The sequence below is a fragment of the Acanthochromis polyacanthus genome, chromosome 19 (assembly GCF_021347895.1).
Source record: "Acanthochromis polyacanthus isolate Apoly-LR-REF ecotype Palm Island chromosome 19, KAUST_Apoly_ChrSc, whole genome shotgun sequence".
NCBI lineage: Eukaryota > Metazoa > Chordata > Actinopteri > Pomacentridae > Acanthochromis > Acanthochromis polyacanthus.
In genome coordinates this window covers 13,180,041-13,205,988 of record NC_067131.1, presented here as the reverse complement: position 1 = coordinate 13,205,988, position 25,948 = coordinate 13,180,041, and the positions used below count along the sequence as shown (strand labels likewise).

Genomic DNA, 25,948 nt, shown 5'->3' with positions numbered 1-25,948 from the left:
TGGGCCCGAGGAAGGGAGAGAGAGAGAAAAAAAAGAAAAAAGAAAAACACACCGGAGCGCATTTTGTGTCGGCCGACGGCGCAGGAAGGAAGGGGAGAGGACGGACTCTGGCTGGGAGACGGAAATGAGAGGGGGGTGTCCAAAGAGGAAACCCTATCCCTTTAAGAGCAAGTGGGACATAGCGGTGCGAGAAAAGGAGAGGAGGGGGAGAAGAAAGAGGAATTAAAAAAGAAAAGGAAGAAAGAGACAGGGAGGGAGGAGGGAGAGCGGGCGATAAAAAAAGAAAGATGACATCCTCGCAGCTGAACGGCCGAGGTGGAGCGATAGGCTGCGGCCCGGCGAGAGCGCTGCTCGCCGGGGTCAGGGCTTGAATCCAACAACGAGGCTTCGACAAACACCCGATTGGCCTATTGGGTGGAAATCGGAAAAATAGATTCATAAATTAAAAACAAAGCATGACCCGCCGTGCTTCCAGATACGTGTGTTATAACCCATATTGGTTCTCGTGCGTCAAAACGCATTTATTTCACGCAGACTGCTTTATGTTTGTGGCTAAAGTGTGATAGTGTAAGATGCGGGTTGTTTTAGGGTTTTTTTACATTTTTGTTTTGGTTTTTGGAAGTAGTTTAGTTGTGTGATGTTGCGTTTTCCACTGAGGATTTGGTGTTGAATGAATTAAAGTTCGAAACCAAAGTGAAACGGGCCGTCTCTGGGAGCTGGCCTGCTCCACCACTGCAGCCTGCATTAGTCCACAGCTGCGTGCATTTTAATTGACAGCACAAGGCTACCTCAATGAGAACAACAGACATATTTTTTTTGCTAGACGACTTTGTTGTTTTTTTCGAGAGGATCCGGTGAGTTTGGTGCTGCAGCAGGACGATCACCGCCGGGCCGATCCGAGCCATGCCAGGGCTTCTCCGCTCGATCTCAATCAGCAGCTGACTTTATAATCTCCATCGCTGTGGCGCAAAATGGATGCTGCTTGGAGCAATTTTCTCTTCCAGGTAGGCTTTTGTTGGCGCTCTGTGTGTTTTTCCCCCCTCGTTTTCCTGCCTCTCTGCTGTGTGTGTTCTGTCTTCAGGCCTGCTCAGGTGTGTGTCCAGCAGCTCTGGTCACATCTTGTGTTACCTCAACCAGATAATGCTGTGACTTGTGTTTACATTTGGTGATGGCCTTCTCCTTTGCTTCTCCAGAGTACTCCCACCCAAAACCAAGTGGAGGGGAGCCTCCAATCAGAGCTGATGCCAGTGCATACGAGTTCTCCCCAGACCCCACCCACAGAGCACATAGCTCAGCCTCCTTCAACTGTGGACACTACAGCTCTGAGTGAGGAGCCCCTTCCTGGTGAGGGACACTACACACCTGTTAGACCTCCAGAAAGTGGACAACTTCACTTTGTTCCTCATTAAAAACCCACTGAAGTCTGATTAGGAGACACTGGAGCTCAGTGTTGGAATCAGCTCAACTTAAAATTGTGCAGAAATCTAAGCAGCAGTTAATAAATGTGCAGTACTGGCATGTTTTGCTTCAAATACGACCTTAATTGATTTAAATTAAGCTCATATAACTATTATTTTTTAACTAGGAGACCACCGATACGGCTTTGATATTTGGAACAGATGTACACTGCTCGTCAATAGTTTGGGGTCATCCAGAAAATTCCATGTTTTCCATGAAAACTCACACTTTCATTCATGTGCTAACGGGTCAATATATAATTGCAGGACTGTTTGTATCATAGTTGACATTTTTTGCTGTTTTCAAGCCTAAAATCAACATGGCCACCTATAACCAAACACCACAGGGCATTTTTAGAGCGAGATTCTTCTGAAATATTATATATACAATTGAGTAAAATGGAAATTGAAGTCAGATTAAGTCAGAGATCAATGTTAGAATCAGCTCAGCTTAAATTCATGATGAATCATTTGCAGCACTGACATGTGTTGCTTCAAATATGACCTTAAGTGATTTAAATTAGGTTCATTTAACTATTGTTTTTTTAACTAGGAGATGACCCATATGGCTTTGACAATTATTAGTAATCAAGAGGACCAATAACCGATATTTGGAACAGATGCACACTGCTCTTCAGTAGTTCAGGGTCGACCAGAAAATTTCATGTTTTCCATGAAAACTCAGGCTTTCATTCATGTGCTAACGGGTCAATATATAATTGCAGGACTTTTTATTAGTTTACCAGGTAGTTGCTTAAGCCGAAAAACTGTAAAACATACAGATTAAAACTTAAGAAGACAGACTAAACTATGCCAGATAAAACACAGAAAAGCAGCAGCTTTTGCAACAGTCCAAGTCTGTGAATGTTTTCTGCTTTTGCTTAATAAGTGACTTCATTCATCTGTAATCCATCATCGATCAAACGGTTGTTTCATAAATTGTTTGAGGACTAATATTTAAATTAGTTTTTACCTGCAAATCACCAAAACAGGTTTGGATAAAAAGCAGAGTTAGTTTTATAGAATTTATCTCAACATTTAGCAACACATTTCATTCACTTGATAACTTTATGTCACAGTTGGATCACAATAATTATCTGTAATATGGGTTAATCTGTCATTTTAGCAGTTACCCAGGTCGTTGCTTTAGCTAGAAAATGGTAAAATAAACAAAATAAACTTTCCAAAACAAACTAAGTTTGAGTTAAAACACAGTCGGTGAATGATTTTCATTTGTGCTTAATAAGTGCATTAATTCATCATTATTTCATAATATCGTCAATTTCTATCAATCAGTCATTTCCCTAATAGTTTCAGAACAAACGTGTGAATCTGTTTTTACCTGCAAATCACCAAAACAGGTTTGGATATAAAGTAGACATTTTGTACAAGCTCACTTCAACATTTCCCAGTACACTTGATGGCTTTATGTCACAGCTGGATGACCAGTAGTTCACTCTATGAAGCAGTTTCTTTATGACATATCATGTTATTGTTTGCCTAAACAGTCTGAAAGGTTCTAATCTATGAAATTAACTCTCTTTGTGTCTCTTTCCTCCTGCCTCCCTCGGCTCCAGTGAAGCCCGTCTCCCGGCCGGCTCGCGCCCAACACATCTGTGCCATCTGCAACAAGCAGTTCAAGAACAACTACAACCTGCGGCGGCACCAGTCGGTCCACACTGGGGTACGCATGAAGGACAGGGCCAGAGAGCAGGCGGAGGGAGCAAAGGAGGGAGCAGCCGGCCAGGTGGTGGCGGCGGCGGCGGTCCCGTCGGCGATGGCGGTGGGGGCCGGAGGGAGGGCGGAGAGGCCCACTATTCCCCTCTCCCTGCTGCACCTCTCCGCGCCTCCCCCTCTCGCCCCTCCCGGCGTGCTGGCGGGCGCCCAGCAGCCTCCCCTGGGTGCTCAGGATGGTGAAGGGGTTGCCATGCCAAACGTAATGGCTAGTGTTAACCCTCATGCTCCGCCTCCTGCTGCTGTCGTCATGGCCACAGGGGCGACAGTACAGGTGGGTCAGGGCCTTGTGGAGATGGCTGTCGTCAACCCCAAACCTTCAAGCATGTTGTTTCTTAAGCTGCCTGGCCCCGGGGATGGTTGCGCCATCTTCCCCTACTGTTTGGGACTTTGCAAACAGTTTCTTTGTGTCACCTGCTTCATATTTGACTCCCCAGTGTGTTCGACTTTAAGAGGAATCCATGAGCAGTAATCGGGTCAAGGACCGGTAAATTCCATCCCAGTGTTTGGCACTGGTCCCCAGTTTGAGAAACACTTTGCTAGAAGCCCCCCCACGCTCCCCTGCATGTTCTCTGTAACACAACCGGCGTGAAAGCAGATGCAGAAATAATTCATCTAACACCAACCGTCATGACACGCAGCTTGGTACAGATCATACTAATCAGTTACTTAATAGGCCAAATGTTTGTGTATTTGCATGGTGTCGACAGCAGACACAGAACAGCTTCTCTTTGTCTCTACACCTCACATCTAAACTCTGTAGTGTGTTTGTCGTCTTGTTTCGCCTCAGCGGCCCACAAATCCCAACCCGAACCCGGTGAGGAAGAACCACGCCTGTGAGACGTGTGGAAAGGCCTTCCGAGATGTCTACCATCTGAACCGCCACCGCCTGTCCCATTCGGACGAGAAGCCGTTCTCCTGCCCCATCTGCCAGCAGCGCTTCAAGAGGAAGGACCGCATGAGCCACCATGTTCGCTCCCACCAGGGCGGGGTGGAAAAGCCCTACATCTGCCCCCACTGCGGCAAGGCTTTCTCTAGGTGAGCGTTTCTGTCAGGCCTGAGCTAGTTAACAAGTGTACCACCTTTTAAAAGGACCGTCTTAAGTAAAACATTAACAAAATTGTATGTGCTTCATTGTTCAAAAGGCAAAGGTTGCTTTCATCTTTCTTAACCTTCTGAACTCTGAGCAATTTCCGTGGGTTAATTTTTCACAGCAGTATAAAGTCATGCACCTCTATGGAAACATCAAACCCATGGCTAGAAGCAGAGAACTCAGAAGTTCCCAAAAAAGAAAAATTATTAATTTTTTATTTCTCAGAAAATAATAAAACCCATTTTTACAACATTTTCCAAGAGCCCACAAGTGTTAGTAGGAAAATAAGTAGTGTCTCTACATGCTTTAAAAATTTTACTACTTAAAATTAATCATGCTTGCATGGTTGCTTCCTGTCTGCTCTGTGTAAACTCAGCCTGCAGTTCATCTGAAAAGTCTCTAAATTATTTTTTACTAACTAATAGTTTCGTGGTTGTAGCTAGGAGTGAAGGTTTTTATGTTTTTTTGGAGAAATGTATCATAAGATTTTAAGCTTAGATTTGATTGATTTTCACAACAGAACACGTCTCACAAATGTGTAGTTGAAGGAACGTTGTGAAGTTGGAAATTTGACAATCCTTTTTATACTCTCTGACTTTGATCAATGGTATCATTTTGTTAATCTTTAAAAAAAGATAACATCCATCTATAACCTGCTGCTAGGTTTGCCATTCAGACGGTTATTTCTGCAGTGTCAGAGCAAACAAACACTGTCTGCCTTCACAAACATGTGATTTACTCAGACTTGTGTAACTTCGAGGAATATTGACATTTGTAAGGTTTCCAAGATAAGAACACGTCAAGCAGAATAACAGGAAAACCAAGTAAAATTTTTCACAAACCATTAATATTTTTCAAGCTAATGTGTTGTAAAGCTAATGGTGCAAGACATAACTTGAATAAATATTGAAAATATTGCTTGTACTAGGGCAAATGCAGATTATTTTTTTATAGAGTTGAGTTTTAATTAAAGCCAAAATACACCATTTTGGGAAATACGCTGAGACAGTTGTTACCACTCTTAACTACAGACTGTAGCTAGTTAGCTAAGTGCAAACACTGAAATTAGCTAGCCTAGCTCTGTTGAGTAGTTACAAAATGTGCAGACAAAAATGGCAAATTGTTTTTGTCAAACTTGGGTTTTTCCACAGATAAAACAAATGAAATATATCTTACTATAACTACAAAAAGTTCTATTTCATTGTGCAGACTTTTTATTGTTGCCCAGAATCAGCCTAGCTAAGTTGCTACTTGTAGTAGCCTTAGATTTGTATCAGTGCTGTCAAATTTCTTCAGATAGAAATTATTTCACCTTTAAAACAGACTCTGCGCCTCTGTCCCAAATATTTTCAGAGCAGTTACAGTGGATTTGGATAGCAGAAAAATCATCTAATAATTCAATAATAATAATAATAATTTGATATCAGTTCTCCTCAGAAGTGGAACCTCTTTTTGTCATTTCACACAAATATTCCTAACAGTCACACAACATGAGCCTGTATTTGACACATGAACACATTGCCTGCTCTAACATCTTCTCTTGTCTTGTTTCTCTAAGGCCCGACCATCTGAACAGTCACGTCCGACAGGTGCACTCCTCAGAGCGACCCTTCAAATGCCCTGTACGTCATGTTTACTTTGTGCACACCGCATGTTTTTCCTTCATTCATGCAAACACTGGCTACGTGCACAGTGTTCCGCATAACTCAGGATTAATGGCTCGCACTTAATCTGCATCTTCAGCGACCTCTCATAGATAGATATCTGTTAGGTAAATCAACATTGAGAGTATTGCCATGGAAACTGATCTGGATAAAGTACATTTCTATTTGGATCAGAGCACACGCAGGCTGTATCTGTAATTGTTACGCGCTGCACTGTAATTGTTGTGTTTACTTGCAGCCTCCCAGAGCTGGATGTTTACACAAGCAAAATGAACACGCTTTATCACACACTGCACACGTGTCATTGAATACATATGTGAGGTTGTTTTTCACAGAGTGGTAGAACATCGGTTGTCTTCAAAATGGCTGACGTTGCGTAGCAGGTTTGATGGCTATGAGATGAAATGACAGTGAAAAATAAAGAAATCTGTCATAGAAATCTTCAAACTGCTAAACAAGCACACACTCTACACATTGTCAACTTATACAGCCCAGTTTTTCTTTATGAATTGTCAGACTGTAAAAGTTCACTTTCAAAGCCATTGCTGTTTCTCTGCAATGACACTCCGTTTCCATGTTTTTTTTTCAGACTTGTGAGTCCAGCTTTGCTACGAAGGATCGCTTGCGTGCACACATGATTCGCCACGAAGAGAAGGTTCCCTGTCACATCTGTGGGAAGCTCCTGTCCGCGGCTTACATCACAGATCACATGAGGGTGCACAACCAATCGCAGCATCACGCCTGCCATCTCTGTAACCGCAGTGAGTGCAGATACTTTGATTTACCAGTTCACATTAAGTGCATATAAACCAAATACATGCTGAAAGAAACGCAGGCTTTGAACCTCTTCATAGTTTAACCATCTGAACCTCAACCAGTATCTGGGCATTTAGTGCTACTGTCATAATTTTCGTCACTATGAACTCATTGTTCACTGCAATATAAAATAATGTATCTCCATGGCAACAGCACAACTGTCACTACAAGTAGAAGGAACTCAAAATGGTTATTTGTGCATTATGGTGCCATAAATCATAGAAGAAGCGTTTTTTTTTTTAAAAAAAGGTGATTTTTTTTTTTTATTGATTGCCTTTTTTTTTTATTTACAAAAGCTGAAAAACCCTCAAATTATCATAAACCACAATTTTTCCAAGTGCCGCTGGTGTTACTAATACTGAGAAAAAAATGATGTTTACAAATATGTGTATATTTTTTATTCTATTTGTATTTGTTTCATACTTATCTGCTCTCTGTTTTGTGTAAACACAGCCTGCAGTTCAGCCAAAAAAGTGCCTGAATTTTTGTTTTATGACTTAGTCACTGGTGGCATCCAGCAAACAGTTTATTTTTTGTAAATTTTAAAATGAGACAACTAAAATAAAATGAATTATCTTGATTTTTAGTTCAGATTTGGTTAAGTTTCCCAGCCAGACAGCACATCACAGATGAGTAGGACTGTCGGAAAGTTCAAAATCCATCTTCTATTTTTTGTTTAAATAGTTTCTGGCTGTGGTAAATGGTGTAATTTGGACATTAAACCAGAAAAAAAGATAATATGCCTTTCAAACCCACTGGCGAGTTTTGGGATTCAGACAGTTAAGGGTGAAGACAGCGACCATGAACCACAGTATTCACAGTTTGAGGCTAACGGGGAACCGTGGTACATCTCTGTCTCACTTTTGATGTTCTGTTGTCTCTCTGTTGACTCTGTGTAGCAAAAACATGGAATACTAAAACAAATAAACCACCATGCTCAGTCTGTAATTTTTCTCTTTTGCTACTGTGTCTTTAAAAGAGGAAGGTCAGTGAATTTTTAAGGCCATAATTTGACATTTTATGAGGAAGAAACAGCTCGTCTTGTTCAAACGAAGTCCACCAACCAGCAGCTCCAGGTTACTGAGAAATAGTGTGTAAGGGTTGTTGTTTTGATATTTTAGTTTTTGAATGGATTACATGAATGAGATTTAACACGTTAATTAGTCTCATTATAAATAACAGCCAGTCAACACTAAATGATAAATGTTGAAAAGTTGTCTTTTATTGAAAAATAAAACAGAAAAAAACAAAAGCATTTCAATGAAGTTTTATTTTTTTGTGAACATGTATTAGTTTCAAGCACTCGTTATTGGTGTCGTTGATTACTAAAAATCCGTATCAGTATTGTCTTTAAAAAAAAATCTAATCATCAATTAGCCTTTCATCACGATGAGCTAACACAATGTAGCATTAGAACACAAAAATGGGCCTCTGTACCCCGATGGAGATATTTCATTTAAAACCAGCTAGAATAATCATTTACCACATTATCAATGTCTAGACTGGATTTCTGATTAATTTAATGTTAACTTCCTTAAAAAAAACTGCTTTTGTTTCAAAAACAAGGACATGTCTAAGTGAACCAAACTTTTGAACAGTAGTTTACATGCATTGGCCGACCTCTACTTGAGATCTAGTCAGCCTTTGTTTCGGCCTGTTTTGTAGTCTTTATGCTAAGCTAGGCTAACCAGCTGTTGGCTGTTGCTCCATGTTTCAGTGTCATTGTTCTCATTTAAGCCTTGACATGAAAGTAAAGAAGCATAATATCTGACTTTAGACGTTCGTTGATAATTGACATTTTGAGAATTTACTGTTATTCCTTCGAAATCGGTAACTGTGACTTCATATCTGCCTTTAACTTTCTGTGTCCAACTGTAGTGTCACATTTGAACTGTCTTTTTTGCTGATACCATATTTTGTCGCTTTCTCTTTCATTGGTCCGCTGCATTCTTTCAGATGTGCTGATATCTTGCTGTGTCTGGCAGCTGATGAACTTTTGCTGTGACATCTAAACCTGCCCCCAGTGGAATAACGCCTGGCTCTGCTCTCACCCATCAGGCTTCACCACACTGACGTACCTTCGTGTTCATGCCCAGAAGCACCACGGACAGGAGTGGAAGGACAGCCCGGGCGGCTTCGGCGGCACGGCCTCCGGCGGCGTTCTCGTCTGCCACCTGTGCGGCGTCCACTGCAAGACGCCCACCCAGCTGCAGGGCCACATGGGCACCCACACCAACAGCCAGGCCGCCCCGAGCCCCATCACCTCCAATGTGGCCGCCAGCAGCTCCGGCACCCTCAGCAACATGGTGACAGCGCCCACCGTCTACGTCACCGGCAACACGGTGGTGGACCTGCTGGTCACAGACTGCTCTAGCATCGCGGCGCCGCAGACCCACAGTTAGCAGTCAGACAGCTTAGCAGGAATAACCTCAGTCCCTTAGCAGAGGTTAGAGAAGGTTGCAGTTACTCGTAGATGCTGATCCGGTTTCAGTTTTGTCACTTATCGGTAAGGTTGGGATTAAGAGTGGGGAGGGAGATTCACGCCAGTGAAGGGCAGTTTCACCTCAGAGCTGCAGAGCACCAGGGAAAAGACAGACTTAAAAGACGGACCTTTGTGGCTGCAGCAGGTTCACTGACACTAACGACAAACATGGATGTGCTGTCCAGAGATTCCCGAATGCTCTCATGCATTTGAGACTCCAATGAAACTGTGGTATTGTGGGCATCTACTGTATTACTCTCCCCTCTCTGCCCTCCCTCTGCCCTTCCCTTAAAGCCTGGCTGCTCTCTGCAAGTGCACCAAGTACTGTATATCTCACACCAGCTCTGATCTTACCTCCATTTTGCAGCTCACTTACTGAGAATCCAAATGGCTTGCGTTACAAAGTAGCAGGGAGAGAGAGTAGCTCTCGGTAAAAACGAAAACCAAGAAAAACATTAGACGGGACTTTGTGTGTATGTGTTTGAGTGTGCGTAAGTCTGGGCTCCTCTCGCATGTTAGCTTGTTTGTTCACTAAAAATTAAGATCAACATTTGATTTCCAAGCCGTAACGCTAGTTTATTAAGTCTCGACTTGTGGGATGTTTCTCGATCAGGACAGAAGATCATACTCGTTGTGGTCGGTATTTGAAACGTGGGATGTATTCGTTCATTTGTTTCCTAAAAGGTACAGAAGTGAGAAGAGAGTTCAGGAGCGTCAAGCACCTTAAAAATATTATCGGTGGGTTCAGTAAGGATCAAAATGGGTATGAGATTTCTTGGATTTTTCTTGCTCTGAGTCTTCCTCTCTGGGTCTGGCCTTTCAAAAGAAAAAAAAAAGAAACAACTGCTAATCAACACTTCAGCTTCTGACATAGCAATTGTTGCACCTGAGAACTACCTTTTTGCATGGGGAAAAAAAAAACAAGCTAGCTCAGTCATGCTTATTGTTAGGGAGCGGTCATGATGAAAAGAAACTTTCAGCAGCTCCACTAAGTTAGTTGGCTGTAAACAATAATATTTATGAAAGTGTTGATTTTATTCAGAAGATTTTTTCACATTGTTGGCCATTCATTTGATTGTAACTGTCATTGCCATAGTCCTTTTTTGTTTTCTCTATTACCAGTCCAATGAGTGAAACTTATGCATTAGATTTAGTCTTTTAACTCTCTGTATAGCACATAATGTTTTCAACGCGAGTCATTAATCGTTCTCCATGAATCATGTGCAGAATGGTCACGTGTCCGTCGGATACTTTGGTTGCTTTGCGTTTAATCGTGAGTGATGTGTGGAGTTGAAAGGGCTTCTGAAGTCACAAGTCAGGAGTACGACGGGAGGTTTGACGACACCACTTGGTATGCTGTAAAACAAATCCTGGTTTTGTACTGGAGTGCTTTTTTCAGTTTTGTGTTGATATGTTACCTTGAGATTTGTAGACTTGTTTCTTTCTTCCTTTTCTTCTTTTCTTTCTTTGGAAACGTGTTCTTCCTGTTGAGAAAAATTAGTGATTTATTACGAGTTAATTTTAGCTTTTTCTCCATTACACTAAGAAAAAAATAATAATAATACCTCTACTCTAGGATTCTGTACAGCTCTTGTGATACATCTTAATGCCTTATCGTACTCAACTGCATTTTAATTCTTTTATGATAAAATATTTCAAATCTTAGTCATGGATTCATTAAGAATATTAATGGGATGTATTTATATTTATATTTTTATATTTCTCAACAGTATGCATGTCTAAAAGGTTGTTAGAGCAAAAAAAAGAAAAAAATCAATGATGCTTACTACAGTCATAAATATTATGTTATTTTGTAGATGAAGTAGAGATCATGTTATTATTTTGTAATTTGGACAATTTAAAGTAAAAACTGTAAACGGGCATTGTTTCGTGTGCTGATCATTTCACCCACTCTGAGTTTGTTGATTCACAAACAAAAAAACAAAAACAAAACACAAGCATAACGAAGACCACAACATGCAAAAGGTGACAAAGAGAATCCATGAATGGGTAACACAAAAAGTAATAAAACTATATTTGCTTTTATACCACAGCTTCTTTATTGCCACATCCACGATGCCATTGTTTGGTCTGGACATCCGTTCACAGTCGGTCATTCTGGATGTAGTTTTATCCAGCTAGATGTTTGAGTTGCACCTGAAAATCTACTGAGTTACTCTCCTGCAGTGAAAAACGGCTCTGACCAAGCTACATTTTAACACCCACTTTTATTACATACTGTTGCTGAAATTTAACACATTCAGCTAAAGGACTCTCAATACATGGCCTTTAGTTTTTTTTAGCTAATGTTTTAGTCATGTCCTTAAATAATTGTTTTTTGAAGACAGTGTTTGGGTTCATAACACATACACCACATGTTGAGAATCAGGCGCATGTTCCTGATAATTAAAGGGTAACGTATCAGGAACTGATGCTTTGGTAAGAGACTGAGTGTAAGAAATAAATGCTTAAGAGCCGCCGATGATCAGTGATTCGGTGTTTCAGATAAATGGTCATGCCTTCTGACATGACTGGTGAAAAGACAGTCGGAAGAAGCAAAGAACAAAATGGCAGTACATAACATCCATGTGTACCAAATCACCAAATAACAAGGGACATATATCAAATTGCATTCAACCCTCAATAAGAACTTCCATCAAACCACTTTGTCCGATTTCTCCACTGAATATAAACATCATCAAATGCATGCATTCTTTATCTAGAAAGTTCTCTTGTACATACTACAAAGCAAGTCTGACCTCCACCTGAACGGCTCCCTCTAAAATATCGACTCAACAGCTGTTGGCTGTGTTGAATTACTGAAGTGAATGCGTTTCACACCATAAACACGAGGTAGAGTAGGATCTGTTTGTCTGACAAAGCTTTATATTCTTCTCCAGAGTTCAACACCAGGATCATCCTCACAGAACACAAATTCAAACCAATCTTTGTCGAAGACACCAAAACGACAGCAGCATCAAGAACTAAATGACTCCAGATTTTTCTCAAAGCTGCAGGATAAGTTTGGCACCAAAAATCACGTCGGGAGAATCTAGAAGAAGATGCTCAAGGAATAGTAATAAATGTGTTTTAATGTTACATTATTGCACAATTAATGATACAGAAAGCCTCTTGCTACAAACTGACAGGATTGGTCCTTTAGATTTGGTACATATGAAATCCTGTAAGTCAAAATCTGTGTTTTGAGAGACTAACTGCATTGCACTTTATTTACACTCAACAAAAATATAAACGCAACATGTTTGTTTTTGGTCCCATTTTTTATGAGATGAACTCAAAGATCTAAAACTTTTTCCACATACACAATATCACCATTTCTCTCAAATATTGTTCATAAATCTGTGATAGTGAGCACTTCTCCTTTGCTGAGATAATCCATCCCACCTCACAGGTGTGCCATATCAAGATGCTGATTAGACACCATGATTAGTGCACAGGTGTGCCTTAGACTGCCCACAATAAAAAAGCCACTCTGAAAGGTGCAGTTTTATCACACAGCACAATGCCACAGATGTGGCAAGATTTGAGGGGGTGTACAATTGGCATGCTGACAGCAGGAATGTCAACCAGAGCTGTTGCTGGTGTATTGAATGTTCATTTCTCTACCATAAGCCGTCTCCAAAGGCGTTTCAGAGAATTTGGCAGTACATCCAACCAGCCTCACAACCGCGGACCACATGTAACCACACCAGCCCAGGACCTCCACATCCAGCATGTTCACCTCCAAGATCGTCTGAGACCAGCCACTCTGACAGCTGCTGAAACAACGGGTTTGCATAACCAAAGAATTTCTGGACAAACTGAGAAACTGGCCTTTTATTGTGGGCAGTCTAAGGCACACCTGTGCACTAATCATGGTGTCTAATCAGCATCTTGATATGGCACACCTGTGAGGTGGGATGGATTATCTCAGCAAAGGAGAGGTGCTCACTATCACAGATTTAGACAGATTTGTGAACAATATTTGAGAGAAATGGTGATATTGTGTACGTGGAAAAAGTTTTAGATCTTTGAGTTCATCTCATAAAAAATGGGAGCAAAAACAAAAGTGTTGTGTTTATATTTTTGTTGAGTGTATTTTGCTCATGTGATGTCTGAAAACCAATTTAAAAAAACGCCGTTAGAACATGTTAGCAAGGTAAGAGCATATCTTTAACTGTCATCAGTGCACACTTTATAATACAAACACATGCTTGAGTAATGCATTACTCATGATGGTTTATTTATTATCATGAATCCCTGCTGCCCAGCATTAATAAATGATCAGCTCACTGCCTGCTGTTATTAGTGAGAACTCAGTGTGTTATATGTCACTAGTCGTATGCCACAAATGAAGAAAATTAGAGCTCTTAAAGCAGAGCAATACATTTTCTTCTGCTTTTAGTGACAAATCACATTTTATAACAGATACACATCACACTCCTGACAGCATTAGAATCAAATGTTTGCTCTCATTTCCCTACAATGCTTGCTGTCGGTGTAAATTAGTCTTGTCAGTTGCCTCCTGCAAGATGTTTTTATTCTTCCAAACTGGTGACAGCTGTGACCAAAGGCATTACACCGATCAGCCACAACATTATGACCACTGACATTAATCTTCTTGGTATAATGCAACGTTCTGCTGGCAAACTTTGAGTCCTGACATTCATTTGGATGTTTGACATGTACCACCCACCTAAGCAGTGCAAGTCAAACAACCCCCATGGCAACAGCAGTTCTTGATGCCGGTTGTCATCCACGACTCACCGCAAAAACTGCTCAGGAGTGACCCGAAGATCATGACAAAGTGAAAGTGTTCACCGGGGTTCCACACTCCCCAGATCCAAATCTTATTGAGCATCTGTGGGATGTTCCAGGATAAGCCTGATCTAGGTAGGTACAACCCTGCAACCCACAGGACCAGCAGAATTCACTGCCACAATCCCGGTGCCACATGACATCATCAGAGGTTCTGTGTCCATGCCCCACTGGGTCAGAGGAGTTTTAGCAGCATAAAGGGACCAACACAATGTTAGGCATGTGGTCATATTGTGCCTGATAGGGAATGCATTCAGCTTGTCATCCTTCTTTTTCTTGCAGTAACTCTTGAACATCTGGAGATATTTTCTTTAAATTGGGAACAAACTTTCACTCAGGCTCAGGAATGAACTGTTTAGAACTGGATAGTTAAAAACCACATTTCTGGCCATAACTCAAGAAGTCACATGCTAATGATGGCACATTTTCACACAAATGTCTGGATAAAACACGGTTAAACAGATAAGTGGTGACACTTTCTATCAGAAAGGTCAAAGATCAAGTCTGGATGGAAATTGCAACTTGATAAGTTGGTGGAGGCATTTAAATACAAGGTGGAAAATCTGGTTGGGTTTAGGACACTATTTTTGCTCTGTGTTACTCTGCCACACCCCAGCTTCTACATATGACACAAACAAAGAATGCTGGATCACGCAGCAACAAGCAGAAATGTGCAGCTTCACTGAAAAAACAGCTTCATGTTTCTATCAGAACATTTACTGCTCGGCTTTCACGAAGGCTGGAAAAAAGTCTCAATATGCAGTATCAGTGTGTTTTTTATTATTTAAAGAATAACCCTGTGTGATATCATCATTTTCTACATTCAGAAATATCTGTGAAATATCTAGATTTTCTGCATGTAGAAGAATATGTACAATAGCAAAATTACTGATGCAAACTTCTTGATATTTTTTCATTTATTTATTTTTTACTGATATTCAATATTTGAACAATGCTACTTTTCATGATGTCGGATTGATAAAGGATTATTTAAGCTTATTTTATATAGATCTAAAATGACATTTTCTATGTGACAGGATTTCAGGAAATACTAAAATAAATACATACAAAAATCCAAAAACGGCACTAAAGTTAGTGAATGTACACACAGGAAATGTCAGATAAAGGTTGATTGATGCAGATTTGCTGTTCAGAAAATGTTGACTGAGTAGCAAAACCTGATTGAATTACTTTGAGGCTGCGACACGCATGTCACAGAAAACACATGGTATGCATTTGATGAAGGACACATCTCTCCTGCTGGTCCTTGACTCCACAATCTACTGTAGCAAAAGCTGAAAACAGGTTTACACACATTTTTCACGTTTTTTTACAGCAATTGTGGAAAATACAGGAAACCCTCAGCTAAAATTTAAGTGACTGATACAGTTTTAGGTGATATAGCTGCACCAAAATCAGCTAAACATTTGTGTTACAAAGTTCAGTGTATTCTAGTCTCTTTGGAATTTTAAGACAAATGTTTTTACCCTCCAGACAAGGCTGCTCCTATTCCAATCAGAGCTGTATCTCTGGTGACCGCAACTACAACATTTCACATAGTTATTTTGTCTTCCTGTGGTTAGCACTTTTGCCTTGCAGCTAGAAGATCCCCGGTTTGTATCCCCGCCTTACCGGATCTTTCTGCATAGAATTTGTATGTTCTCCCTTTGCATGTCTGGGTTCTCTGACTTCCTCCCAGTCCAAAAACATGCTGAGGTTAATTGGTGATTCTAAATTGTCCGTATGTGTGAATGTGAGTGTGATTGTTTGTCTCTATGTGTAGCCCTGTGGTAGACTGGTGACCTGTCCAGGGTGTCTCCTGCCTTCACCCTAAGTCAGCTGAGATATATCCCAGCTCCCATGCAACCCTAATGAGGATTGAGCGCTGTATAGATAACAGATGGATGGATGGATTTTGTCTTACTGAATGCTGGTTCAACTTCTGCACTGCACTTAACAAATGTTCAAACTTTACTGTTTGAAGTTTTTGTAGAATCTCTAAAGTCTTTGGTCGTCATAAACTGGTTTACAGTGGACGAGGCTGAGAGTTAATTCTTTGAAATCTTTGCTTTGCTTCAATAGTTTAAAATATTTTTTACAAGGCATTTCATATGCTACATCTTTCCAAGTCTGATAATGCTAATTTATTAGAGGTTTTTAACCAAGTGTTTTATTAATGGGTAGCAAACGTCAATTTTAAACCATTAATAACAACAACTTTCGAAATGCCAAGCTGTAGAAAAAACTGTTATGAGAATTTGTTTTTCTTCTATCCTGTATAATTTATTATTGGTTATGTAGTATATAACCCTAATAAACACTTGCTTTTTACATGCTTTGTCCTCTCAGGCACCTCTGTGGAGCTACAAGTTTCTGATCTGCAGCTATGGATCTCTCCAGTGTGTATCGTTCTCCTATGCATCAGTTGTGTGTTTTCTGTCTGCGACCCTTGTTTTGTCTCACCCTAATCAGTCGAGGCAGACCGCCGCCTTCCCTGACTCTGATTCTGAAGGTTTCTTTCTGTTGCCCAAGAACTTCTTTAAAGTGAATCTTCAGATTTCTTCGGTTTCTCGCAAATTTTGCAAGGCCTTCTTAAAGTCGCTTATGTTGCAAATTGTTGCTATATAAATTAAACTGAATTCAACTGAACTGCATATATATCTCTAAGTTTATTTATTTGCATTCATATCACCTACAATTGTCGCCCATTTAAGCTCTGTATGCGTGTTACTATCACTGACCTGCATAAACTATAAACTACTACACATGGTCATAGGATGGATTGTGGATGATTCATAAATGATGTATCATTGCTCACTAAAAGAAGAAACTGTTCTGACTGAAGGTCTGGATTTCTACATTAAAACAGTTCAAGCCTGTGTTAGTTTCACTGTGAAAGGCAACATTAGATTATCACTGCAAAGCCAGAGCAAAGTTTCATTGATTGTCCTGTTATCTGCAGGCCTACATGTCAAACTGCAGCACCATGTAAACATACCATGTCTGATAAGGTGCAGTTAAGATCCTGTTCATTGATCTGTGTATTGCTGCTCAGTGTGAATATCATATGACTTCTTTAAGTTTTACTGGCACAAACAACCTTACAGAGCAGGCATTTTAATTACTCTCACATCTGTAATGATTTTCTGAATTAAATACATAAATGCTGTGTTCAAATAAAATACTGTTTTTTTTCTGAGTGGACAGACTGGATATTGCAGGAATAGATGGCCTCCTTGTGTGGGATCCATTCAGCGTTTCCCTGCATACAAAACAACAATTTACAATTTTCCCCAAAAAAATGCAGCGCTGTGACTGGTGCAGATTTCTCGTCATGACATGAGCTGCTGCTGCCTGGACCTGTAGGAACTAGCTGGCGCAGCAGTCCTCAGTGTTGAGTCAACGTTGCATCTGGGAGGCTGAGGCAGCGGCATCCCTGCTCTGCTGTGGATGACATGACATAGCGGACAGGAGGCAGCTAGCGTTACCTTGACACCTGGACCACATCGTCTCGTTGTCTTCACGTCGGTGCAGCTTGTATTAATTAGAACACTCTATTTGCTTCAGCGGGCTACATCGCACGCTAGTCACCAATGCTCTCAGTGAGCTGCCCTCGCACTGATTTTGATCTAAGTTGCTGCAAGCTAGCGTTAGCTCGCTGCTGCTACCCTTCAGACATTGAAGTGGCCACATAAACATGCGGATCATCGAGGCGGAGACCCCTGGGATATCTCTAAACGCTTTCTGCAGGACACGACTTTCGACTGGCCGCTGACCGGACTCCGCAGAGTCACCGTGTAAATGATGCATAAGATTTTCCATGTACTCTGAACATGTGTAAACTCCTATCTGTTAGCCATGGTTAGCGTTGACGGGGGTCGGTTAGCTTAGCCGCTACTGCTACAAACAAATGACAAGCTAACAAAACAGTTTAACGTCTTCATGAATGGACAGCAAAACGTGTATACAGACACATTCAGTTGTTAGCCGTAGTGTTTATGTGTTAACATCTTGCTAACTGTAGTTATTTGAATTTGGTTTTAACGGAAAGGTTGCTAACTAAGCCAGCGGTGACTACCTGCCGTGGCTACGTTTCGGAGAGATGCTAATGGTTAGCTAACGTTCTTAGCGTCATTGTTAGCAGGAGATTCAGCAGCGCAGACAGTTGGTCATGCCCACCAAGGCGAGGGATGGCATTTAATGAGAGCAATAAGGTTTTGCTAACTGAGCTTGCATACTTATATTCTGGATGCCCCATTTTTTTCTACCCCACAAAACAAAACGACAGAGTCCGCTAATTTTTGCGTTAACTTACTTGTAGCTTTCCTGTATTAGTTAGCTTAACTAGCTGGTGTATTTGATGGAAAGCGTACTGTATAGCTAAGTTAGCGTTAGTTCAAGTGCATTTGACATGTGCGTTCTCAGGACTTCTCATTGCGCAATTTAGCCAGACTTGCTAACGTTACAATTCTTAGTTTTGGCTGACGTTACCTGAACAGCTTAATTATATATCAGCCTACAGCAGTCCTCAATTAGCTTCTTCGGTTAGCTGCCCACCAAAGCATAACCAGCAAAGCGTTTCCAAGAGAGGTAACGCTGTTTACAGCAACCAGAAGCACTAGCAGCCCCGTGCAATGTCGATATTTTCGACGTTCGGGATTTTAAAATAGCGCAATGCGTATTTTGCTAATGGACTTCAACTTTTTAATGAGTCAGCTAGTCTAGTGTGAGCAAACTGCAAAACCGCATGGTAGGACCACATGGTTGTCCTAGGAATAAATGGGAACGTGGATAACGCATACAATGTCATCAGATGCATGGGGCAGCATGCTGCACAAAAGAGCCTTCAATCTGATATTCTACCCCCAGCACTGTACTCAGCAATTACATAGTCAGCCTGCTTTCAGTCCATTGCACTGTCCTCTTTCACCTTAACATAAACCTGTTTTCCACGTTGTTTCTGTCTGTACCTCTAGACACTGCCACATATGCTGGCCACATATGTTGGACTTTGATACTGTTGTTATCTCAGTAAGTGCAGCCAAACGCATGCACAGGGGAGTTCCCAGATGTGAGAGCAATGTAAAACTGTTACTCACTCTGTGATGTTTTCTGTTTTTCAGAGAGGGGAGAGAGTGACGGATCTCAAGGACCAGATTGCCTGCTGAACTTTTTGCCTCTCAGACAGATCGCCAGGGACCATGCTGACCATCCTAGCTGCTGGGTCTATGTTCTTTCCAGGCCTTTTCCTGCTGTCCAAACAATGCCTGAAGTCCATCCCGGCGCTGAGATGGAGCGAAGGGGATGCAGTCATTGTATCCGCCAGGTTAGACCCTCTAAAAATGGATAATTTTCTGCATGCAGACCTGTCATGTACATCTCAATACTTACACTATTTGTTTTGTTTTGTCAGGGTGAGCCTAAAAATTCAAGTACAAAAGTGATGCTTTTACTGTAGTGCCTTCCAAGTTGTCTTAGACTTGAACTCATATGCAGTTTATTGCATGACTCCGAACTATATGAGGTTGTCGTGGCTGCAGCTATGCCATTTTTAAGTATTTCCAGCTGTACTACTTGTGTGTAAAGTCCCTAGGGCGCTGCCTTTTTTTTTTTTTTTTTTTACAGTTTTTCAGCAAAACAGTCTAAACTTTTTGTCTAATGAGTTATTTGTTGAGGACTTGTCATTCTTTCCTCCCAGATTGGTGTCTTCAGTTCAGGCAGTCATGGCTTCCTCAGCTGGCTACATCATTGCTTCCTCCTGTGAAGACATCATCGAGGACCAGTAAGTCCAGAAATGTGCCATTTGAATATATTCTTTGTAATTAGACCAGCCTGTCCTGTCTTATAATTTATATAACGAGTAACGTGACTTGTAATTTCTAGGTCATGTGATGCACCATGCAAGTGCACTTTAGTATTTGGATTTCTTGTCCTGCTAAATTTAAATGCGAAAAGAAATATAAATTTGACACTGATGCCTTGACACATAGACTTAAATATCAGGGGCTTTGTAAGAGTGGATAAGTAGGTTTTAATTCACCTCTCCCTTAAGTTTTTCTTCTTCTTAAAACTGCCCCCGAGCATTTAATCTCTTTATTTTAGATGGTGGTTGAGGTGAATTAGGTTCCATTCAGATTTTTCTGGATTGCAGCAGGGACAAGCTGTTCTTTATTGGGGTTGTCACTGCACTGGATTTTATAGATACTGTATAGCATATTGAGTTCTAGCCGCAACTTGGCAGGCAAAGTTGTGTTCTGGCTGTTAACGAAGCTCTGTTTGAGTACGTTCTTCTCGGGCTGTTTAATTAAAATCTATTCCCTATTCCCTTTCTCATTCTTAAAACCAGCTTCTCTTTCTTTCTACGCAGGCACTGGCTCACTAGCACTTACATCATGTTTGCCGTTCCCTACTTCGTGTACGACATCTACGCAATGTTCATGTGCTACTGGTACAAGCTACGGGTCAAAGGGCATGAGGAGGCCTCGGCGGCGCCCCAGAACATGAGCTCAGCGCTGACCAGCTACTTGCGCCGCGAGTTCCTCATGGTGCTGCACCATGTTGTCATGGTCACCGTCTGCTTCCCTGTCTCTGTGGTAACTGTCGTACATTACTCTTTCTGTTGAGCTGAAATGTGAGTGAGATGAGTAAAATGTAGTATTGACATTTCTATGAGCAGCTCCTTGCATTTTGGTATTTTTGTCATTTCTGTGGGAAAAACTAAACAAAATCCAGACAAACTAAATGCGCAGCATGTCATATGAAAGAAAATTGAGTGGTGCAACATCATCTTAAAAGTTCAGAAATTAAATTCACAACTAGATTTTTAACACAGGGTTTCTGCAGGGCATTAAAAAGCATTAAGTCATGAAATTGATTTTGGGACAATTAAGGCCTTAAATGGCATTAAAAATCATTAAATTTGATTCTCAGTGGCAATTCTTTCTGAAGTTTTCAAGAAAGATATTTGATTTAGTTTAGTTTATTTAAAAGGACAATGTGTAGTAACATTTAAAAGATGCCTGCACCAGATTTAGCACAGAGCTAATTTCCATCTGCAGTCCTTTTCACAATAAAAATACATAACACTGACAGATAATAAAAATATTGCAGTCATAAAGATGGCATACAATATAGAATACAATACAAATATTACATTAAAAACACATAAAATTCATAAAAAATACACATAAAATTCATATGATAACAATAATATAGAATTATAGACTGTGATTCATCAGATATGCGCATCTGCATAAACATGCCGAAGCATTGCGAGAATTGTTTCGGCCAGTCGGCTACAGTTGCCAAAAACTGCATGTTTGGAAAGTGGCCGGCAGGCTGGACCAGGTGGAGGAGAGCTAGGACATGGGGAAATGCAAATTCCAGCAAAAATGACTAGAAAACGTGGATTTCAGAGAATGACTACAGCCTGTGGGTGGTCAGGGGTGGTTTCCGGATTCAGAAGTAGTGAAATGTAGGGACAGTTTTCATATAAAAAAATCGTCTTTTACGAAAAAGAAAACCCTTGTAATTTGTTGAGTTCTCGGTCATGGCATTAAAACTTTTCCAGTATAACATTAAAATGGCATTAAAAAGCATTAAATTTGACTGGCTGATTCCTGCAGAAACCCTGTAACAGCTTGTATATATTAGCCTTGTGCTGTAGATGTTTTCTAATGATACATAAAAATGTATTTTAAAAGCTACAATATAAATTATAGTTCCATTATTAGGGCTACAGCTCATTTAAACTGCAAGATATTCTCTTTATTTTACTGTTAAGACGAAGAGAATGAAAGCATTTTGAAATGAACTGCTTATTAAAACAGGTGCTACTTCATTCTCTGTTGATAAATTAATTGACTAATCAGTGCAGCTTTATTGGCATGTATGAACTGATATAATGATTTAATTTCATTTTTATGTTAACTAATTATAGCGGTCATCCATTTTTCGAGAAGTTTTAAACGCATGCTTCCATGTTTTTCAAGGAGAACCTCCCACTTGATGCCATATAAAAGGCACTCATTCAAAAGCCATCCACATGTTTTGGAGAAAACAGATCATGTCTTCAAAATCTTTTACTTGTTGACTCCAGCTCCGCATTTACTTATAGAAGGGTGTGTACAAAGCTAGAATTGCACTCTAGACAAATAATAAGCCTCTTTTTTTTTGTCTCTTTAGTTTTGGCGGCAAGGAAAGGGAGATTATTTCCAGGGTATAATGTTCATGGCTGAGCTCAGCACTCCATCTGTCTGCTTAGGAAAAATCCTCATCCAGGTAAGTGTCTCGGTTGAGGCTGACCAGAAGATTTTCACAGCAGTGTTGCATGTGCATCTGTCACACTAAAGTTCTTCTGCACTCTCCACTCCTTTTTTTTTTTCCTCTCCCTTTTAATTCATCGGAGAATATATTTTCGGTCATTCCCAGCATGCAGCTTGTTCATGCCCTTCGGCTCCTGTCAGCTGTGTCTTACATGAACAGCACTGTCAGAAACATCAGTCTGTAATTGGTAACTCCGTTTGCTTGAATACACATTGTAGGAGTTGCATCCCCGTGCATTTGAGTTTGTGTGGATTGTGTGTACAGCGTCGTAGTGTCTGGGTGAAGGCTGCCCCTCCACTGCTGCCTGCTCGTCCCCCAACCGAGGCTCCCACAGCTGTTAGCCTCTGAATATAGCCCCCTAGTATTTAGCCGGGATATTCAGCAGATACAATATCAGCCTGTCCTTCCACCCTGTGTCACTTAGCACTCTGCCCCTCCCATCCATGACAACAGTGCATGTGGCCGTTTGATAAACGTAGAGCTCCCCTCTTGTAGAGTAAAAAAAACAATAACATAAAAAAGAGCTTTTATTGATGAGATGTGAGACTAGTTAATGGGCGAGAGGGAAACCTTTATGAAGAAGTGTGTGTGTGTCTCACTGAAGCAGGCCGACTGTTCAAGAGAAAACTTTAGCTTTAAGCAAATAAGAGTGTCAAAGCAGGCTGCTGCAGTGACACACACTGTAGAAATCCACCAGTAGCATGTCACACTGTGCTCTGCGTCACCACTTGTTCAGTTCATCCAGATAGCCTTAACACATGTAACAATATTAACAATATAACAATGGCAAAGAAGATTAACATCGTCGGCTTTCACCAAACTGTACCGCTTGCTTTTCTTTCTCCCCCTCTCTCTTTTTTTTCTGCTCTCAGTACAAACAGCAACACACACTCCTGCACAAAGTGAATGGGGCTCTTATGCTGATCACTTTTTTCATCTGTCGAGTCCTACTCTTCCCTTACCTCTACTACGTCTATGGAAGGTATGTCTTTCTTTCCATTTCTCTTCCGCTGTCTCGCTGAGCTGGGGTCAGTAACATGCACTTTATCTTGGGTTATGGATGAAAGGTTCAGAACATGTGTTTAAAATCCCTAATGTCTCCAGGTACGCATCCATCCCCTTCCACATGGTCCCCCTGTCGGTGCCCTGGCACTGTAACCTCGGCGCTGCGCTGCTCATGGCGCCCCAGCTCTACTGGTTCTCCCTAATTTGCAGGGGCGCCCTGCGACTATTCATGGGCACCTCCCGCTCTCAGAGGCCGCGCACGACCTCGGCCGCTGCGAAGGAGCGCCAGACGGATGGCAACGCACTGCCCCAGCCTGCCAACGGCTACAGCACGCGCTCCACAGAGCCCGAGCTGGCCACACACTGAGAGGAGTGGAGTGGAGGGGAGATTGGTGGGGAGGGAAGGAAGGCGAATGTACCAATGAGTATGTAAAGGAAAGAAAGCTATGAGTGAAAAAAGTGAGACTTGGAACAAGTCGAGACGATGGCCTCAAATATTGCTGAAGTGTTTGTGGCCAGCAAACAGCTAAATGATTTGGTGGCTGGCCTTCAAGTACTTTAGCTTTTTAGTTTGTAGGAAACAAACGGAGTGTTTAGAGCACTCAGTATTTACGATGTCATCGGGCACTGTGACAGATAGGAACATGCACTGACCTGAGAGGAATTTGCCTGGATGTATAGCAAGCATAGGTGGCTATTTCCCTCATGTAGATCAAATTCAGTCCTCTCTGCCTCACGGTATAGGAAGAGCAGGAAAATAGGAATGTATTATATTGTATGTTAGTACGTTTGCTGTAGATGGAAGGCCTCATTCAGTTTAGTCATGAAGAAGACCTTCAAAAAAGAAAAAAAATCCCGGCTAAGCAGTATTTTGACTTGTTAGTGTTTATTATCTGTATCCTCTATGTAGTCACTGTCACTCTAACAAAATGTAACCAACCTGCAGACTGACTCATCTTTAGAAGGGAGATAATCTTCTCATAAGACTGTATTCTGCTGCCTTATCCCTCCCCCCACCCCATTTTTTGCAGATTCTTTACATTTTTATTTATTTTCATCCTCAAAGAAGACGGACGAGGCTTTCCTCGGACAGAATCGTGACGGTTGTACATAGCAGATGTAAAATTGTCCTTTCCATGTCAGTATTAGGCCAATGTTGATTTTTTTTTTTTTTTTAAGATTTTTTCTCATTTCTACATCTGATGTTTCTACAGACATTTTGAACAATGACAGTTCAGCATTAGGACGAAGACATTTCACAGTTTTACAGCTTAGTGTGTGCAAACTCCTCCCAAATGTTTTAACAGTGATCCTCGTTTCAGTGTAGATATGACTTCATTCCATTTACTGGTATCACAGGTTTTTTTTTGCATACAGTTAAGTGATGCTCAGTAGCAGTCACTTTAAGCTGAATTTACATGTGTTTCTGTTTTTTGTTTTTTTAGTTTGGTGCTGATGTAAATCTCAAAATTCATTTGCTTGGCAGGAACACTTCACGAAGGGATCTTTGAGATTTGAGTATTTTTAGCTTTGTTAGGGGACTTGCAATGCTGAAGTTTGAAGGGAAGCAAACGAGAAAATTAATCTTGCAGGGAAGCATTCCCTTGTGACTGATGTGCAGCACATTTGTCCACGCCAACTTCGTTTGATGTTGCTCAGTTTTTTTTGTTATTTTTTTAAACCATCATTGAATTCAACCTTTTAACATGGTATAAAATGATCCAATCATTGAGCCGTTGATTTGAGCCACTGGTTCTATGAACCTCCTACGAACAAACTAGCTTGTTTTATCATTTTATGTTCATTTAAAAGCAGCTACACTGTCCTGGAAATGGGTCAAGAAAAGAAAAAAAATGAAAAAATGAACCTAAAACAGCTCAAAAAACCATCAAGACAGGGTAATGTGTGCCAAAGCATCTGGACAACTGTGGGCATGTTGAACACAGAATATCCATTCCCCTGTTCCATGAGTTCATAAGGTACTGCTTCTTGACAATACTAAAAACATTTCAACTGATGTACTGTATATTCCACAAAATGCTTGTTATTTATTTGTAAGTATTTATTTATTTATTTATTTGGTTTGTGGTTTTTGAATGCATATTTATGCATACGTATTATACTCTATGCTTCTGAGCCTTATGTGAAGGCTGTATTGTTACTCAAACTTAGCTAAAATATACTTCTCTGTCCTGAGCCTGTCTTGAGTCTTTTTATTTTTTTTACTTTTCAGCTTCAAGTCTCTTTATTGCCATTTTTAAAAACATAACTAAAATTTGTACATTTCTACAAGAGAGCCAGCATAGGGTGCCAGAATGTGTGAATTTATGCATTTGGGAATTAACTTCTTCCTGTATGAGAAAGCTGCTTTAGGAGGAAAATTTCAGATATAGTGAAGAAATGGGACATAGTTTCATGCTAATACCATACCTGCACACTAATAAAGTGTATTAACTCGCAGCCCTATAATATCTGTGGGTATGCCTAGTTTTGTGTGCATTAAATTGGGTTTTTACGTAATTTTGGCACATACGTACACTACACGTCCTTGATG

At 40.8% G+C, this 25,948-nt stretch overlaps 2 protein-coding genes across 3 annotated transcripts; both read left to right on the top strand.

The window, feature by feature from the left end:
* The first annotated feature begins 4 nt into the window (after positions 1–4).
* Positions 5–11,127, top strand: mazb (MYC-associated zinc finger protein b (purine-binding transcription factor)). 2 transcript variants are annotated; one of them, XM_022219046.2, is made up of 7 exons: positions 5–1,004; positions 1,194–1,344; positions 3,035–3,465; positions 3,982–4,229; positions 5,843–5,906; positions 6,538–6,709; positions 8,721–8,860. In XM_022219046.2, the coding sequence occupies exons 1-7, from the start codon at positions 972–974 to the stop codon at positions 8,774–8,776; spliced, it is 1,155 nt and encodes a 384-aa protein (XP_022074738.1). In that variant the 5' UTR covers positions 5–971; the 3' UTR covers positions 8,777–8,860. The 2 variants fall into 2 exon arrangements, with proteins under 2 accessions (XP_022074738.1, XP_022074737.1); XM_022219045.2 differs by having other exon boundaries at positions 18–1,004; positions 8,823–11,127.
* Positions 11,128–17,299: 6,172 nt separating this feature from the next.
* On the top strand, positions 17,300–25,590 carry tlcd3bb (TLC domain containing 3Bb). The gene is made up of 7 exons (XM_022219047.2): positions 17,300–17,861; positions 19,188–19,390; positions 19,763–19,846; positions 20,432–20,657; positions 22,249–22,344; positions 23,262–23,371; positions 23,494–25,590. Exons 2-7 carry the CDS (start codon positions 19,266–19,268, stop codon positions 23,759–23,761), a joined length of 909 nt encoding a protein of 302 aa, XP_022074739.1. The 5' UTR covers positions 17,300–17,861; positions 19,188–19,265; the 3' UTR covers positions 23,762–25,590.
* The last annotated feature ends 358 nt before the right edge of the window (positions 25,591–25,948 follow it).

Bases quoted from the DNA above. Each gene is read 5' to 3' on its own strand.
- tlcd3bb (XM_022219047.2), top strand. From the start codon at position 19,266: ATGCTGACCATCCTAGCTGCTGGGTCTATGTTCTTTCCAGGCCTTTTC. The intron at 19,391-19,762 runs GTTAGACCCTCT...CTTTCCTCCCAG, and splicing joins GCAGTCATTGTATCCGCCAG to ATTGGTGTCTTCAGTTCAGG. The intron at 22,345-23,261 runs GTAAGTGTCTCG...TTCTGCTCTCAG, and splicing joins TAGGAAAAATCCTCATCCAG to TACAAACAGCAACACACACT.
- mazb (XM_022219045.2), top strand. From the start codon at position 972: ATGGATGCTGCTTGGAGCAATTTTCTCTTCCAG. The intron at 3,466-3,981 runs GTGGGTCAGGGC...GTTTCGCCTCAG, and splicing joins CCACAGGGGCGACAGTACAG to CGGCCCACAAATCCCAACCC. The intron at 5,907-6,537 runs GTACGTCATGTT...TTTTTTTTTCAG, and splicing joins AGCGACCCTTCAAATGCCCT to ACTTGTGAGTCCAGCTTTGC.